This window comes from Neltuma alba, unplaced genomic scaffold (genome assembly GCF_004799145.2).
Source record: "Neltuma alba isolate B1F8T4 unplaced genomic scaffold, ASM479914v2 tig00012154_pilon, whole genome shotgun sequence".
Taxonomy (NCBI): domain Eukaryota; kingdom Viridiplantae; phylum Streptophyta; class Magnoliopsida; order Fabales; family Fabaceae; genus Neltuma; species Neltuma alba.
The window spans coordinates 78,327-96,755 of record NW_021636702.1 but is presented as its reverse complement, the minus strand read 5'-3'; the positions used below and the strand labels follow the sequence as shown (position 1 = coordinate 96,755).

The 18,429-nt window shown below is 35.3% G+C and overlaps 2 protein-coding genes across 4 annotated transcripts; one reads left to right on the top strand and one right to left on the bottom strand.

The window, feature by feature from the left end:
- Positions 1-28: 28 nt before the first annotated feature.
- LOC114723756 (phospholipase A-2-activating protein) lies at positions 29-12,054 on the bottom strand. Of its 2 annotated transcripts, XM_028909988.1 has the most exons (23): positions 11,912-12,054; positions 11,425-11,756; positions 10,129-10,232; positions 9,828-9,896; positions 9,649-9,709; positions 9,380-9,519; positions 9,065-9,254; positions 8,737-8,798; positions 8,127-8,215; positions 7,145-7,214; positions 6,996-7,055; positions 6,610-6,756; positions 6,470-6,505; positions 6,314-6,351; positions 5,527-5,613; positions 4,971-5,136; positions 4,794-4,871; positions 4,405-4,541; positions 3,074-3,150; positions 1,973-2,042; positions 1,407-1,472; positions 686-834; positions 42-506 (listed from the first exon to the last, which is right to left on the bottom strand). In XM_028909988.1, the coding sequence occupies exons 1-22, from the start codon at positions 11,969-11,971 to the stop codon at positions 700-702; spliced, it is 2,274 nt and encodes a 757-aa protein (XP_028765821.1). In that variant the 5' UTR covers positions 11,972-12,054; the 3' UTR covers positions 42-506; positions 686-699. The 2 variants fall into 2 exon arrangements, with proteins under 2 accessions (XP_028765820.1, XP_028765821.1); XM_028909987.1 differs by having other exon boundaries at positions 29-834.
- A 1,359-nt stretch (positions 12,055-13,413) lies between these two features.
- Positions 13,414-17,314, top strand: LOC114723760 (probable 1-acyl-sn-glycerol-3-phosphate acyltransferase 5). 2 transcript variants are annotated; one of them, XM_028909992.1, is made up of 4 exons: positions 13,414-13,479; positions 14,588-15,488; positions 15,760-15,890; positions 16,836-17,314. In XM_028909992.1, exons 2-4 carry the CDS (start codon positions 14,935-14,937, stop codon positions 17,234-17,236), a joined length of 1,086 nt encoding a protein of 361 aa, XP_028765825.1. In that variant the 5' UTR covers positions 13,414-13,479; positions 14,588-14,934; the 3' UTR covers positions 17,237-17,314. The 2 variants fall into 2 exon arrangements, with proteins under 2 accessions (XP_028765825.1, XP_028765826.1); XM_028909993.1 differs by lacking the exon at positions 13,414-13,479 and adding an exon at positions 13,537-13,567.
- The last annotated feature ends 1,115 nt before the right edge of the window (positions 17,315-18,429 follow it).

Sequence of the window (18,429 nt, the reverse complement as noted above, 5' to 3'; positions counted from 1 at the left end):
GAAGAAATCTGAGCCACAAAACAAAGAATGACGGTGACTCGTAATTTGTAAAGTAAAACAGCCCAACGGACGGATCCTAATACAATCAACACATGGCATTCGATTTTAAGTTGACAGGAACGGATTATACTCATCATGGTACCAAATATGGTGTGACCTCTGCATGGGAATTGTCCATTGGGTGTATGATTCGACTTGAGCAATTATTGGAGGAACAAAAAAAAAAGAATAATAAGAGCAATCTCTCATCGGAATTTGCAAAGAGTAGGAGCAAGAATTTGTGCCCAAGGAAAAGTAACCATTGTGGGACAAAGATTCTGCAGTTTTCTCGACAGGGGTGCGAGGGATGTTTAATTGTCATTGAATCCTCTGGGTTTTGGCACGTGGCTTCTACGAGCCTTCAAAACACTCCCACAATAATCATCAGCCAGAATAACGTAAACACAGGCCCTAGTCACCTATATTGCCAACTGACCATCAGTCAAAAAAACCCTTAATAGAGTATCCTAACAAAAAAAGAAAGGACAAATTACCATCACGTATGATGAATTCAGGAGGGTTTTGGTTGCATGGGTACTTTCTCAAGCACGCAGAAGATTATTAATAAAAAATTCAAGTTTGACATGTAAGTTGGACTTCCAATATAGCTCATATTCGGTTTGGAGGGAGAGAATAGGTTGGTCACCCTTGAAAATAGAATCAACCATTCCTTGCTAGTAGCTCGATGTCAGCTCCCACTTCAGCAATTTTAACTTCCTTCGAGTTCTTGGCGGCTTTTGCAATGTTCAAAACATCGAAGTCCAGTGCTATTTTCTTTACAAGGCCCTCAAGCATCTGTTTCAACAGGATTTGACAATCATAGTTTGAGTCGGGAAGAAATTATAGTGCAGGCAGAATGCCACAGAGCAAAGCCTATTATACAAGAAAATAAGAGCATCCCCAGGGGGGCGGGGGGCCCTCAGCGCACACAATCAATTGCAATTTGTAAAGCAACTCATCTTCCCATTAGTTTTGCTGTAAATATAAATATATCTACAAAGAAACCAGCCCAAGGTGCAGTTCCTTTAGATCAGAAGAATCTGTCGTATCATTGATGCACCATAGTACATAAGAACAGTCCCTTGTTTAAGAAACTCCAGTGTATTTAAAGCAAGGGCTTCCATCCCATTAGGGTATGACACCCTAGACACTAACCCAAAAAAAGATTAGCTTCGTAACTTAATAGCATCGACAGTAGATGGGTGATAAATTAATTGATCATGTGCACCCTTTACAGAAACAAATTGTGATGTACAAGCAATAGATCAGTGACGTGAAGTTGAATTGCAATGTGCAAAGAAGCTTCACTTGCATCACAATAAATGACAACTTTGCATCTACTCAATAAATGAAAAACATAAACTTACCAGTGATCCAACAGCAACAAAAGCCCGGAATTTGGAATCAACATCCACATTTTCATCTTCTATAATCTGGGGAAAATAGCATATCAGTTAGTACAGGAGTAAATCTTACGGGATAAGGTGCTTAAATACCCTGGAAGTATCTATGAAAGAGTACCTAGCACTTGGAAGTTTTTTTTTTAGCTCTTACATACCCTGAAAGTTTTATTTCGTAGTAAAAATATCCTCACCATTATCTGCCATTAAGTTTGACTGTTATCTGCTTTAACGGTCAAACTCAACGGCAAATAACGACTTGGGACAGAAATGATACAAAATAAAACTTCTAAGGCATATAAAAGCCAAAAAAACTTCTAGGTACTGGATGCTCCTTCATGGATAGTTCCGAGGCATTTAAGCGCCTTATCCCTAAATCTCACCCTAACAACAAGAAATAAAATCATCTAAATTGGTCTCTCTAGTAGTTTATATGACCTAGAAATGCACAAAATGTCAAAAACCACACATTTCCACAGTCTGATTTCTTCCTTTATTTGAGTATCTTCCCTAGGTAACAGTGCCAAACGTACCTCAAGTGATGCGGATAAAACTTGAGATTGACCTTCTAGATCTTTCATCTCAATCAACAGCACCGCGTAACTGTGATTGTCAAATGAAACCAAAGGTTAGTACAAGCTTAAAACATCATTGATCCTTCAGATTGCAATTCTTAAAGTCTGTGTTATCAATGGTAGCCACCATGGCAGCCATAGCAGAGTAGCCAACAGTGCGTCAGCCCTGTTGCATCTTGTCTGCGGCAACAGTCAATTATGTTCCTATTGCTATGGCATCCACCAGCGTTCAAGTAACTAATTTTTTTTTCACATTTCACAGTCAGCCATAGAAACTGTGATTATGTAAGGCATAAGGGTCATTTAACCCATCTAAGTTAAAATAAAACATGATAGACTAAAAGGAGTAAAGGCGATTCAATGCTGCATGTTTTGGCTCCTCTATGGAATAAAATTGATAATTTAAAATCGATACAGAATACCTAAAAATCATGAGACGCTTTTCTTTACCTTTTCCACCAAAGAATGGCCTTCAGTTTTAGCTGAAATATATTTCAATTTTGTAATTTTTTTCGCAATATTCATACTTCTCATGCACCTTTTATAGATGTATAAAATAAATTTTACATCATTCAAAAAATCGTCACATTGCTTCAGCGGTGGGTTCCATGCCAGATACCATGATATTGCAATTTGCAGTTATATGCCATTGACAACAATACTTAGAGCAGATCACCACAATGATGGAAATAATGGAACATAAACTGAGATCTTAACATGTCAAAAAACATGGTCTCTACTTCTTCATTTATGCAAGTTAACCAGGGCAAAGCATGGAGGAGGGCCAAGCTCCTAGAATTGCCCTCCCTTCTTCCCTTTTCCAGATAGGAGAAGTAAAATTATCCAATCACACTTCAAGAAATACAAAACAAGCACCAAAGTATGGTTGAACCTGAACAGAGAGAGTGCTTGTCTATAATTTGGAGTATATGCAAAATTTCTTAACCCTAGACATGAGAAATATACATTAAAAATGTGAATAAGGTATTAAGGTATATTATAGCAAAAATAAGCAACCTCTAATTACGTTCTATGATGCGTAGTCAAGAAAATATTTACTTAAGTAGCAAAGTAGAGTAGGACAGCTTCAGATTTTTGTTTGCTGATGAACTGCAGCTTGAGAAAGCATCAATAATCTGCAACCAACGAGCGTATTCAGCACAAATAATGGACTTATGGTATCCCCATCACAGGGAACAGAAAAAAAAAAAAAAACATACAAAATCACAACATTCCTTTGGAATGAATCCTTTTCACTAAAAAGGGAAGAAAATGTTAAAAGATGGAACAGAACAATTAACTGCAATTATATAGTAAATTACACAATTTAATCAGAAACATGCCAAAAAAAAAGGGAAAAAGACACTAAAATACTCTAAAAAACGCTAAAGAACAAATTAAGGTGGGTGAATTTCAAAATCCCAAATCAAACCCTTTTGTTATTTTGAAATTTTAAAATATTGTGAAATGACAACAATATTTTTATTTCGGTGGCTACTTTCATATAGCTATTGGCTAATCTGGCTTAACTATTGACTACTTTTATTTTCAAAGTTCTAGTGGCTACTTTTATATAACTATTGACTACACAAAAGTAGTAAATAACTAAACAAAAAATAATCAATAGATCTCCAACAATACTTAATGCATTTTTTGAATTTGTGAAACAAAAGTAGCCAATAGTGAAACTAGAGTAGTCAATAACTAAACAAGAGTAGTCACCAAAATTTTTAAAATGAAAGTAGTCAATCGCAATACTAAAATAATCAGTAGCTAAACAAGAGTAGTCATCAGAGTTCTAAAAACAAATGTAGTCAATAGCTGAAAAAAATAGTCAATACAGAAGACAGAGGAGTCACCAGAGCTCCGGCAACCAATGACTAGAGTTCCTGTGACATGTCGCCAAAGCTTCGGTAGCTGGCCACCAGCAAGGTCGCCGGCGTCAGAGCTCTAGTAGTCAGAAGTGCTGAGGTGGCAATATTTTAAAAAATAGTAAAGGGCATTTGTGTAATTTTACAAGTTTTGAAAATTCCAAAATGGTACATAAATTGAAATTATTAAATTGACCCACACTAATTTGTCCTTTAGCAATTTCTAAAATATTTTATTGTCTTTGTCCCAAAGAATAATGGTGAAACTAAGCTTATGCACATCATTATAAATAAAATAATAAAAAAATTAGCAAAATTTTCAAATAGAAGAATAGGCAGCACCATACATAAGACAAATTATATGCACCTTTTTCATTAAATTATGCTAAACAAAGCACACAGCTGCAAAAGTTACAAAGAAGAAAAACAACATAACCGAATATATTAACATCATTTTTCCAAGCAATTATTACCTAGTCCTTTTAAGTTATAAAAGAATCGCAAGAAGGGGATGCTAACCATGCTGCGATGTTTTTGCAACCAGCTGTGGTATGCCGAATTCTTAAAGAGATTAGTAACAGCTCGAACACTGGTCAACAGATTTGCAGGAATTGTTGGATTTGTCGTGGCTTTCTTAATTAATTCCAATAATATATCTGGATGCCAAAAAGGAGAAAGTTAACAAAGATTCCACCTCTACAGAAAGGGATGGGGGAAAATCAGCTATGAAACTCTAGGAGGCCTCCACACACCAAAAACACAAATAATTATAAACCATAGATACAATATGGCCAGTACAATTGGTTTGCGTTTTACAAGAAACTGTGAGAAGTAATGTATTCTTGACATAGTAAAGGTAGACGTGAACCAAAAATTATTATATTAAAAAATAGTGGTAAAACACGCACCATTTTCAGCTTCCAGATGCTTTAGAAATAGGTTGGCCCCATCTGGGTGAAGAACCATCATCCGTATAATATCAATAACTGCATAAGCACAGTAAAGAAGTTAACAAAACTGTTTTTATGAAGTTCAATGAAATGGAATGGCAAAAGAGCAAAATTTCAGAAGCTAAATCAACTCACCAGGAAATAGCATGGCAATGGGCCACGACCTAAGCAATTTCAGCAACAAGGCTATATCAACCTCAGCAAATGTACTTGAATGATAATGTGAAGTATCTTTCAAAATTTTAACAATGGCCCCCAGTCTGGGAACATCAAGCTCAGTCAAAGCCAATTTCTGCTGTTCCTGTATGAGATTGACATAAGAAACGCATTACTCAGAGAACTCATGCATTCTGAATAGAATCACAACCGTAATAATGACAAGCAATGAGATTTCAAGTATGCATGCTAAAATATTCAGGTTTATTGATCTAGCAGAGTGCTCAATTTGAAGACTAACTTTTCCGGTTCCAAAGACGACAAAACAAGTTGACTGTTCCTAGGAGCTATAATCCTGAACTTTGAAAGACCATGAATAAATTAAACAGGAAGCAAGCACATATTCTGAAGTTTGAATATTAGCAGGTGGCTTGATATCTGTGATATGCTACCTCCTAGTGACAAAAACATTTTCTCCATTTTGTAACACAAACAACTGAGGGAAATTTTCAAACTGCTTAATCATGAAGATTACCTGGTTGGAGAGTAAAGAATTGTTAAATTCAGTAATCTTTTTAAGGATCCCATCAAACTGAGCTGTATCAAAAAGAAGCACCCCTTTCTGAAAGAAAAAAGGTACCATAAATCGGCTTTCATATTACAAAAAAGCTAGCTTGAAGAAGCAAAAAAGTAAGAAGAATTAAAATCAAATTAGCAACACAAGTTGCATTATCAAATCCAGTCTATCAAATAAAATAATCATAACGAACAACAATACAAAATTAATATAATAGCTTAAAGATCCAAGCAAATTTTATAGAGACTTGCTGCTCTATTACAACTCACTGTTTAACTAGATAAAAATACTTGTATACAGAGCTACTATTTATAAAGATGATAACTTGAACTGTAATGTTTGTCATCATCTCATTATTTTCATATATCAATTAGTAATAATCATAACAATACTATTAACAATATGAACCCAGATGATAGAGCATAAACAAGTTGAGCATCAAGGAAAATTCCTGAACAGTGAGCCATCATCTAGTATGAACTTGGGATGAATTTACAGCATAATAAATTTAAGGCCTCGCTGGGTAACATCTATTAGTCCTTCCTTTCACTAATGAGCAATACCCAGAGACATGTTATCCATGTAGTGAAGCGGAAAAAAATTTATACATAAAGACAGATCACAGAATTAGCATAGTGTATAATTCACAAATTCCTTTCTCAATATGCTATAGTACAGTACACAAAATTGTTTTTAAAGACTAAAAGTAATTATAACTACTAAAGTAAATTGTATGAAAGCAAACCTTAGGGATATGCTTGAAAGTAGGTTTTGCAGAAACAGCTGACATCCAAGCAAGGTACAAAAAATTAAGTGAGAACTGAGTCATAAGGCACAGGAAAAACAATATTCCCGAGACAAAAAATTGATTATGGGCCTTGAGTGAGGTGAATTATTTTACCAGAGGATGAAGGTTGTCCAGGCATGTAAGCACTGGCTGAAACAGAATACAGGATATAAAAAATCAAGTAAACAAGTTAAACTACAGGGATTTGATTTAAATAAACATCAGCTTTTGTTAAGCAGAGATATCATACTTACAGCCAGTATAGGGATCACGGAAAGATGCATCAAAAGTCATCTCCTTTTGTCCAGTATTTTGAAGTATGAACTGTACAATTTGCTCACGGAAGGACAGAGGAAGATTCTCCTTAAGAAGCCATTTGTCAGCAGCATCATATGGATTATCTAGTAGCATAAAAAATTCATTACTAATCACCAAATTATAATCAATAAATAATGTAGTTTTACTGATATTGCAAAAGCCAAACGGATATAAAGTTATCCTTTGAGACAGAAACACTTTAGAGATCACACAAACAGTAATTCTCTTTCTCACATGAAGTGTAAAATATTTAAATAGTCAAACCAAAATACTGATGTTCACATGAAGTGAAAACCTCATGATGAGCAGGAAAAAAAGGTACCTGATCGGTTGTATGGCAGCTTACGGATAGGAAGACCATCTCCAATATCCACATCAAACACTGAGGAGAGAGATGTGTGAGTTCTGAGACAGGAGCGTGAAGAAGGTAAACCTCAACAAACGTGAAAGAAAAAGAAATGGGAAACTGACCATGGTCATAATGAACACCATCAAGGACAGGACGATTTGCATTGTCTGGTCCATCAACCACTTCACCAATCTGTAGAAGAATTTTATGCTATAAAAACCAAAGAATTTCGTTTTGAAATTCCTTATTTTATTTCAGAAACAAAAGTTACAAATTTATAGGAGAATGTAGGCCGCAGAAGGTTCAGTCAAGCATCCTCAGAAGGAAACAAACATGAACATAGTTTTTTTTTTTTGAATTTTTTTTTGGGAAAAAAAAAGAAGCATAAAAACTTGTAGACCAGGAAGAACATTCAACTTCAGCCTATTAACCAACAAAAAAATCCATGTGATTCTTGTGAAGAATGTGTGTACCAAATGCTCAAGAATCATGGCCGTTAACTAAGAAATATAAGGGAACAAATAAAGCCATTAAAGCCAGCAAATAAGTGCATGTCAAATATGCTTTCCCATAAAAACCCAAATGAAAAACCTTGCAAATTAATTCTATTTGGCACTGCAACTTGTGATTTGTGTGTGGCTAAAGTATCCTGCGGGTTAGGTGAAATATAACAATAAATGTCAATTTTATTTATTTCTCATTTCAGCTTAACTATGCTAAAATCTATTTACTTCTCTCCTAAAGTTTTGAAACTATCAAAATGTCAATATGTGCTCACTTTTCCTTTTATATTTTAAGCCTTTCCATAAATATCTCTTTATCTCATCCTTCTACAGACTTCCTAATTTAAGGTTCTGTCAGTGTAGCTAGGTGAATAATTCCATCGTAGACTTAGGATGTGATCATTACTATATGGCATGTGAATCATAACCAAACAATTGTTAAAGAGTGCAGATCTCTAAATGGTAATTACATTAAGGTAACCACTTCATAATACAACAAAAAGAGAGTAGACATATTGAGAAAATAGAACAGGGGAATCACATGGCAAGAGAATCAGAAAGCCAAAAGCAAAAGTAGGGGCATTATAAGTGAGGGAAATACTTTGTCCCACTTCTGTTCTCTCATGTTCCATCCATATGCCACCCCATTATCCCCCTCTCTAACTACCTTTGTCTGGCCATCACTTGTTCCTGTTTGGAATCAGAGGACTATTAGAACATAATAATTAGAATGGAGAAAGAAGTACAAACTAACCCTGGATTGTTTAAGAAACTCTCAACATAGTTTATTGTTTGTGAAAATAAAAACAATGCCATGGCCACCATCTTAATTTGCACAATTTAAATTACAGAATAAAAAATATGCCTTGTTTTTGTCCAGGAAATTTTTCTCCTCGGCATCTCTTCTCTTTCTTAATATAATTTCTTCTTTTATCATAATTAAACTATAGAATCATAAATCAGTACTTAAGTCCTAAAACTGAGGTCTACAAGATTGTTGAATTTATAAAATCCTTAAATTATTAAATTGTTAGATGTTAGATGCTATGGTGTATGTTACAATCTTGGCCTCCTCCACTGAGAAGGATGCTGAGAACTGAACATGGTATGTGGTATGCTTAAAAAATTAAAAACAAAAACAATCAGCTGACACAGACAAACTGTATTTGTACACATAAAAGGAGGAAAAGGAGAAAAAACTAAAACCAGACCTGGGATCTTTAATGCCTCCAAACCCGGTAACTCTTCCAATTTCAGTCCTCCAACCCTCTTTCTGGCAAAAAGAAACAGATATGGCTAAGTTAATGAGTAAGCCCGACAAAGCATATCCAAGCATGTCATTATCAGAAGAAGTCCCCAATTTATTTGCCAAGGACAGAAGAACTTTATATTTTCCATAATTCAATGATTTAAAAATCAAAAGCCAAACAAGGACAGCTTATGTGATAGGAAATACCATGTTAACAATTGCAAGGGCATGCTAGTCTCAAAGATAAATATTAGCAAAACCAGATTTGGACATCTGACAAACAGTCATACCTACTAGACTTGTATTGAGAAAGTTCTGAAGTGTATAAGTCAAGCTCAAGTGGGTCAGCGACATTTTCTTGATGTGCAGTCCAAATACGTACAGCTCCATCAGAACATGCTGTCACAATATCACCATTTTCTAGAAATTTGGCATCCCAAACACAACCAGGATGTTCTATGCTCTGAACACAAACGCCATCTGAATTATTTAAAGAGAGAGAAATGCAGTCAGAAAAATCCAAGAATCAGGAAGCTTAAGAGCCATGCAACAAATCTTCCAACGACACATCTCTATGACAAGGAGCAAGAAGCACAAGCAATTGCCTTTCCATATTTTTGCATGATGATCTTCGCTACCACTGACAATAAGTCCTGATGCATGTGAATCAACAGAATAAATAATTGCAGTATGACCAACCATCTCCATCAGCACTTCACCACTTACTGCCCATAATCTAACAGACCTGTAACAATGAAACTCCATTTAAAAAATTTTAAAATGATGTGCTACAGGCACAACAGTAGATAATATATACTTATAAAGAATCAAATATTCAACATAAATAGAAGAGTTCATGCAGAAGTGAACCTACCCATCATGTGACGCAGAAAGAATTCCAAGATCAGACATCACAGCCAAACCTCGAACTGTATCTGAACATATGTCAAAAGAGAATAAGCACTTCTAAAAGTCATGTAACTTTATGCTCATATAGAGAATAAAGAACTTGGTATAATACAGTATAATTGGTCTAGAAACAGAAAATCAAACCTGTATGTCCAGTAAAGGTACGTGAACAAGTTTTTCCTCTCCAAAGTTTTAAAGTTGTGTCGCTCGAACCTAGAACGTGTCAGAAGATAAGTTAAAATTACTTTACTACCTTCAGTCCCAGACTGGTTCAATAATTCAGTAATGATTATAATATCAGAGGAAAAGTAGTTTTCATGTAATGAGATGTGAACCCCTGCATGTACCTCAAAACACCATGAGTTTAAAGCTTGCTAAGAACCATGACTATAACCTGATAGATGAGATAAGGGTCTTGAAAAAATAAATTAACAACTAATGATACCTGTAACAAGCTCGCCTGATGGCAGCTTTATAACTGCTTGAATTGCTGCCTTGTGAGCCTCCCAATTTTCTAGAGGTTGCCCCCTCCTCCACCGTCTCAACATACTGCATAGGATGAGAAATGAAGATAAGAGAGCTAGAGAAGAAATTTTCATATACATTAGTCCAAAATCCACTGACATGATTCCAGCAGTAAATTTGCATAATTTGGGTTGTTGAAATTAAAAGTGGAATAAAGAGAATCTAGTTGCTATCCTATGAGTAAATGGAAAACTAAATATGTGAGACGATGACAACTAAGTAACTCACTGACTAGAAGAATAGGATATACAAAGGAGTAGCAACGCAACAGATCACTCTAGGAACCAGCTTTAAGGATAATTTGTGCCCTTCCCAGGACCTTGGACTATGCTTAGTGAAACTGGCTTCTACACAAGCAACTTCCCAGAATAAAATCGTTGGAATCTAGTGTATGAGTTTGTCAACTGAAGGAAGTTCTCTTCATGAGCCCTCAGTTCCTCCCATGCCAGAGACAGGGCGACTAAGAAACTAACACTGGGCTTCTCACAAAACGCGTAGGACAGGATAGAAGAGTCAACACTCCTATCACATATTATATAACTGTGTTACCCAAGCACTTAACAGGGAAAGCTCCAAAACTAGGATATCTTTTAACCATCATATGTTTTTAGTTAAGGAACCCAGGGAAAATAAAATTTTACTCTCCTGATATCACTGGTCTTAAAAGAATAGATAAATAATATAGTATGAGGATATAATATAATGGCTATAAGGGATTCTTTATGAATTATAACGTATTAGGGATTTAAGGCCTGTGAGATTGTACATGGATCCTCTCCAAATGTTTTGCAGCAAATATAGCAACAAATACACTTTGAAGGAAAGCTGCCTAATTGAAATGCAAACTTCAACAGAAAATATCATAAAATTTCGTAACTCATATCGATGACATGAAATGCAACTTCCGAAAATAACCACAAGTGTTTTGAAGTTATCTGAACATGAAAGGAACGTCTCTATATAAACTAAAAGTCATCGGAAGTCGTAAATTGGGGGGGGGCGGGGAATCTTTATAGTGTTAAATGCAACAAACTGGCGAACCACTTCATTTACCTACCAGACTTGATTACCCCCAACCTCCAATATGAACATCATAATCAACCAATTACCAGTCAACTGAGGAAACGACCATATGCAAACAATTAACTTCTACAACATCATAGGGAACGTGATGCATAAACCAAAAGGAAAAGAACGGATCAAATTTAAAACTCACCAATCAACAGAACATGATACGATATCCCCATCATCCAATGCAACGCCAGTAACCTGTAACTGGTGACCCCTGAGTGTCTGCACCTTCTCCCCCGTCTTCAAATCCCAGACCAATACAAGAGTGTCCATGCCTCCAGACACAATCCCACCCTCTGGATAGTCCTCATTCGGTGAAATCCAAGCCAACGGTCCAACAAAACTCGAATGCCCCAGCAAAACTTTTGAACATGAGAACTTGCGCTGGTCCGAAGAGTCTGGAGTCCAGAACCTAACAGTTCTGTCCCTAGAAGATGATGCAATGCCATCATTGCCACACACGCAAATTCCACGAACCTGATTTACAAGGATGAATCAATTTCAGGAGAAAAAATATATAGAATTGCCAGGTCTAATCACTTTAAAATGAAGCCACTGAATGTCCACGAAAACCAAATTGAACACCCTATCACTAGATAAACGATGAAAATTCGAATGGTGGCAGATCTTACATCGTCTTCATGGCCCCTAAGTTCACATCGCAACTGATACGCCTTAAAATCAACCTCCATGAGTGAGAGCAATATTGGAAAGTTCGAAAGAGGATTGCTTTGCTTGCAGAGAAGAAAAACCGAGTTGAAGGTTAAGTCTCCGCAGTCACGCCGAACAAGCTAAAGTGACGACCATTTTTTCATTTAAATTTAAATCCATTTACAGTATAAAATATAAAAACTACTAAAAACGAGGGATAATTGAATTGTCAGGTAAAAATATAATTATTAAAAAGTTTTAATAATTCCATATCAACCTTTAAATGACAACCGTTTTTTTATTATTAGAATTTATTAGTAATTTCTATATATATATATGTGCCCTTCTTTTTCTCATGAGTGTGATTATCATTAGTTAATATTTTAATAAAGTTAATACAAACTTTGATCCTCCAAATTAGTTAATACAAACTTTGATTCTTCAAATTTACGTTCATTTTAGTTTTGATTCCTTAAGTTTTAACTATATATTTTGATTCTTCAATTTTTTATTTAAATATTAGTTTTTTATAATCTGATAAAAAATTGAACTATTTTGCCTTTTAAAGGGTTAAAACTTATAATTTAAAATTTAAAAAACTAAAACCAAAATAAGGATAAGTCTAAGAGACCGAAGATTATATTAACCCTATCAAATATAAAATTTTAAATTATAAAAAATGCATAAGTATAAAAGCTTAACATAATGAATAATTATAATTATAAAGATATTGAATATGCGAGAGTACAGTCATATTTAGTTGACCTGCAAAATGCAAATGATGTAAAACTCAATAAAATACGTTATCTTGTCCAGAAATAATGAAACTTTGTATTGGTTCTTTTATTTTTATGAAAACTTTTAAAAGCAAATCCTCTGCTACGTTATACTGTGCTGTTTACGGGAAGATAAGTGGTCTTCACTTGTAAATCAATTTCCCTGATCGCAGCTTTATCGAAGTTTAATGCAAGATAAACTTTCTTAATATCAGAGCTTATGAATCAAACCATTGAATCTACAGGTGTATACTTACATTTATATTAAATTTTAAAAAAGGTAAACAGACAAATATATCCTAATTTTAGCAAATAATATCTCTCGATTAAACACAAAATTCGAAAGAAAATTTATATTGTGTATAAAAGAAAAGAGTACTGACATCAAGAAGTTTTTCGCAGAAATAAAGTAGTCAAGAAATTTCCGGAATCTCTGGTAAAAAAAAAAAGAAATTTCCGGAATGAAACTCAGGAGAAAATATAATTTTGTCAAAAACTATTAAAGAAAGCTGGAAACTACTAATTTTTTCGAGAACACTGGACAGTTTATGGAATCATGGCAAGCTTCGTAATTTCATGCATTTAGCAGGCTATTTTCTTGCGAAGTACGAGTTAAATTTAAGCCAGTCCCTTCATCCTCTGCTGTTAGCTTAGCTTAGCTTGGAACAGTGCACAGGGTATTATTGCAGAAGCATGGGTGTATCGACGTCGCTTTTATCCTCTGGAGCCTATCGCACCAATCACCTTGTTGGATTCTCCCTAGTCCTTACCAGGTCAGCTTCCTGCCCGCTTCATTGCGCTTTCTGATCTCACGATCTGCTTGGGGCCCGAGAGAGTGCTGGAAAAAAATGATGAAATATGGTAAAGAACAGAATGAGGTTTAAGTTCATTGTTTTTCTACCTTACCCCATAATGGCTGAATGCCTTTTGTAGATTCTTTGGTTTCCTCAACATTGCATGGGGTTACTGCTGTTGTTTCTAAATTTCGTACTTCCTTTTTAGCCAAAAACTCATGCTTTGAATAACTGTACTTTTTTTCCTGGGTTTTCTGGGCAACCATTAGGCTTTTTGGCCAATGGGATTTGACCCTATTTGTTCCTTATTCTTTAAGAGAAAATGAAGAAAGGAACTGTAAGTATCCTTGATGATGTTTGGTTAATGTCTGCTTTGTTATGAGCACAAGATCATTAACAGCTTCATCAGATATTACGTCTTTCGATGTGATTATAGTGTATTGGAAGGTGCAGTTTTATGTAATCGTACTTGAAGGAAATGGTTTCCGCTTGATTTTAGATATGCACTATTAAAATGCCTTATGGTGAAGCCCAAGAGAAAAGATCAAGAGGAAGGATGCCTTTTTAATCATGAATTTGTATAGATGTGTCCAAATAAGATGGAATTGAAATCCTGAAATTTATTTTTATTTTTTCTGTTATCTACAAATCAATCAATAGAACTATGATGGCAAAACCAGCAAGTACCTCTGGCATCATTAGGAAATTATGCCATGTGCTTTCCTGATTATGCCCGCAATAACAGTCTCCCGTCCCCAAGTGTCCCAGAATCGAAAGATTTTAACCTAACAGATGTAGGTAAAATTAGGATTTTTCTGGCCCTTCCCAACAGACTCATATTTACCTATCTAGGAAAATTGGGCTTTTCCATCAACAAGTAACTTCTCTTTCAGTTTTAATCTAATCGAGTGTATCTGTCTATGGGACTTTATCAAGGTGCAAAACTTCATGGGCCATTGTGACCATTTCTGCCATCATCCAATTCTTTCCTCTTAATAGATATGTCAATGCTATAACAAGTTATTTGCTTATTCATATTTTGTGATACTTTGCACCACTCATTTTTTTCCAAACTTTCTTTCTTCAGGGTAAAGATATGATGCCCTAAGCTTCTACTACCAGCTTTCAGTTTTGGTCCTATTTTTGCGAAACTTGTCCCATATCCATCTTTAACTGGATCACCTAGAAGGAAAGAACAGCTTTCAAAAACTTTGGTTGCATTGATGCTAGAAGCCTTGAATGGGGAGCTTTTTTTTCTCTCAAAGAAATTCAGATGTATCAAGATAAGCTAGATGAGCTTTGTAATATACTGCATGCCATCTAAGAGTACTGATTCCCTGAGAAAATGATTAAATTTAATTATTCCTGAAGGACGTGACTTTCAAGAAACATTGTTACCTTGCCTTTGCAGTCTGTGATAATCTTTAGTAGCATATGGCGGCTCTTACTCCTGTACAGCATCACGCACTGACTCCGCTGAAAGTTTTAAGGGGTCTGGTGTGTCTAGTGGTGCTGTTTTCCACTGCATTTATAATGTTAGTGTACTTTGGCTTTACTAGTGCTGTTATAGTGCGACTATTTAGCATACATTACAGCAGAAAGGCAACTTCCTTTTTCTTTGGTGCTTGGCTAGCTTTGTGGCCTTTCCTTTTTGAGAAGATAAACAAGACTAAAGTCATATTTTCTGGAGACATTGTACCGTCCAGAGAACGGATATTGCTGATTGCAAACCATAGAACTGAAGTTGATTGGATGTATTTATGGGACCTTGCCTTGCGAAAGGGATGCCTTGGATACATAAGATATATTCTTAAGAGCAGCTTGATGAGACTCCCTGTATTTGGTTGGGCATTTCACATACTGGAATTCATCCCAGTTGAAAGGAAGTGGGAGGTTGATGAATCAACCATGCATAGTATGCTCTCTACTTTCAAGGATCCTCGAGATCCACTTTGGCTTGCTCTCTTTCCAGAAGGCACTGATTTCACGTAAGCCACTTGTCCATAGTTTCTTTTCTTTTTTTCCTATGTTATGGTTATCAACTAAAACTTGGTACATGTATATGCTCATGATGATTGTGATTCCCAGAATGAGAAGGCTGCTTGTATGTGATTAGATAGACGATAATGCAGCCGGCAGCGTCCGAGTGCAAGTTTGAAGGATGCTTATATATGTTATTATGTAATGAAGCATATTTAACTATGTAGTTTGTAGCATTCTGTTGATAGTTTCTGACCACTTTTCTGTTTCCTAATGTAGTGAGAAGAAGTGTGATCGGAGTCAAAAATATGCTGCTGAACATGGGTTACCCATTCTGAAGCATGTTTTGCTTCCAAGGACAAAGGGCTTCTGCACCTGCTTGCAGGAAATGAGGGATTCCCTGAATGCAGGTTGTTCTTTCTTTCTACCTCTAATTACTATTGAACGTTAGATGTAGTTGTTATGCTTCCTTTTTTAGGCATTCCTTTGACTTATACAAGAATTATGCACCACCTGGTCTCTAGAGATGACAATTTAGGCTTGACTTGCTCTGACCTGTTTGATAGATCTGAGCAGTATTTAGGAGTTCTCTTCAGAAAACTAAAGCACTCCTAACCTGCCGAATAACATAGAGCATAGCACAAAACATGGTCACCCTAAGTTTATGCATCAAGCTATAATTCCTTCTAGTTTGAACAGAAATACGTTGCCACACAGAAGTTCTAGAAGAAACAATACCATTTGAAAATGGTTTTATTATGAAGTCAAATTATTTTCTTAATTTGTTTTGAGGGGAGAAAAGACAGATATAAGACAATAGAATACTCCCAGCTTCAAGTAAGCAGTAGAAGGAAAAAAACCTCACGAGTCTATGAAATAGGTACTAGGCAAAATAAGAAGAGCAAGACAGTGCCGACCACTGCAGAATTGGTTCTGGACTATTACCATCCCTAGTAATCTCTTGTTCTTTTCATTTGCTGGTTTGGGAAAGTACGAGTGCCTGATGAAGCCGTAATATCTGTCTTGTATCCTTTAGCATGTATTGCAGAATATGTTATTTTTTAGTTCATGAATATGCCGCTTGATAGCTGCAGATCTTGAATTGCATTTTTTTTTCCCCTTTTCAATGATAAAGCATATGCAGCCCCTTAATGGCACTTATACGAAATTAGGAGAGAATACCAGTGCAAATATTTGAAGTTGCTGATTCTAATAGTACTTTCTATTTGCCGAGGAATTTGGAAACAACCCTGTATATTCATCCGTTTCTTTCTTTCATAAACGTTTGTAAAATGATTGCTAGAAGTGCTTCAACTCTGAGTAAATTTCAAGTTTCTATACTGTTTTGATTTTAGTTTATGATGTGACCATTGGCTACAAATACCGCTGCCCATCTTTTATGGACAATGTCTATGGAGTGGATCCTTCTGAAGTTCACATCCATGTCAGCCGAATCTCCCTCGACAGTATCCCAGAGTCCGAAGACGAAATGTCGTCTTGGTTGATGGACAGATTCCGGATTAAGGACCAATTGCTGTCAAATTTTTATGGCCAGGGCCAATTCCCTAATCAAGTAACAGAAAAGGAGCTCTCTGATGTGAAGAGTATTTTAAACGTCATGGCCGTTATTATGGTAACTGGGACGTGTATGTTCTACATTTTCTCATCTGTCTGGTTCAGGATCCATGTTTCTTTAGTATGTGCTTATTTGGGCTCTGCTACCTATTTCAATATTCGTCCTCAGCCATTTATTTGAAATCATTCTATGATTATGTTGTTGTAATATGAACATTGTACTACTTGCCATTACATGTAATTTCATCCCATGGTTTTTGTATGGTTATAGAAGTGATAGGTTGAAATAAGTGCTCCAATGAATGGGTTATTAGATGATAAATTGAAAACGGGAAAGGGTGGTTCAAGCCTCTAGAGTTTTTGGTCAAGTTCGGTCAAGGTCCCTGTATTTTTATTTTATTTTTATTAAGGAATCAATCACTGAAGCCGTGACCAATTTCAGTTAAAATCTCCAGTGTGATCAAATATTATTGGCAAGTTAGTGATATGTTACTCCTAAGGACGTTGACTGACGTTGACCATAATTTTAAAGACTTATTAGAAAAGTCACAAGGCTCTCGACTTAAGTTGACCTCTACTTTCCTATTGAAAAATGAGGTTCAAGTTCAACTGCTTTGGTTTATCAAATAACTTAATGTCTTCAGAAATCATGAAGAATAAAATTTATCTTGGATATCATGGGTAGCAAGAGGCTAAATTTAGATATCTTTGCTAGAAGAATATTTCCGGTCCTAATTATAAGAATTAGTTGACTAATTTGAGGAGATTAAGGAAATAAGTTAAGTTAGTTATTTATAATAAATACGTATTGTCTTTTCTAAAATATTCTTACAATCAAGTTTATTGGTTAGAATTACTATTATTATAGGGGCTATCTTAAAAGAATGCATAAATATAAGAGACAAAATGGATTGAGATTGTATAATTAAGACCAACATAAAAGTCAAACAAGGTCTTATATTAAGGACCGGAGGTAGTACATACATATTAAATATATATAATTATCATTTTAATGACGTCTAAGAAAATGTTGCAATTTATCTCTTCTTTTTATTTTGTGCAATCTGTCTCATTTTGAAATAAGGAATTGTGGATCGCGTAAATAGTAACGAATATTATTTTTAATTAGTGAAAAATGTTTGCAACATAATTATATATAATTAGGTACGTTAACCTGGGGCAAAAATGATAGAAACGTAAGGAATACGCCCCACCACACCAGGTCCCATGCTGGTTCTTAACTTCTTATAGGAGTTCTGTGCTGACAAAGTTCGTGGATCCGGATATATGTTTCTGGTCAAATTATTGAATAGGAATATGAAAGTTTTGGTTACTCAAGTTAAATTTATATATTTAGAGTTTTTTAAACAATTT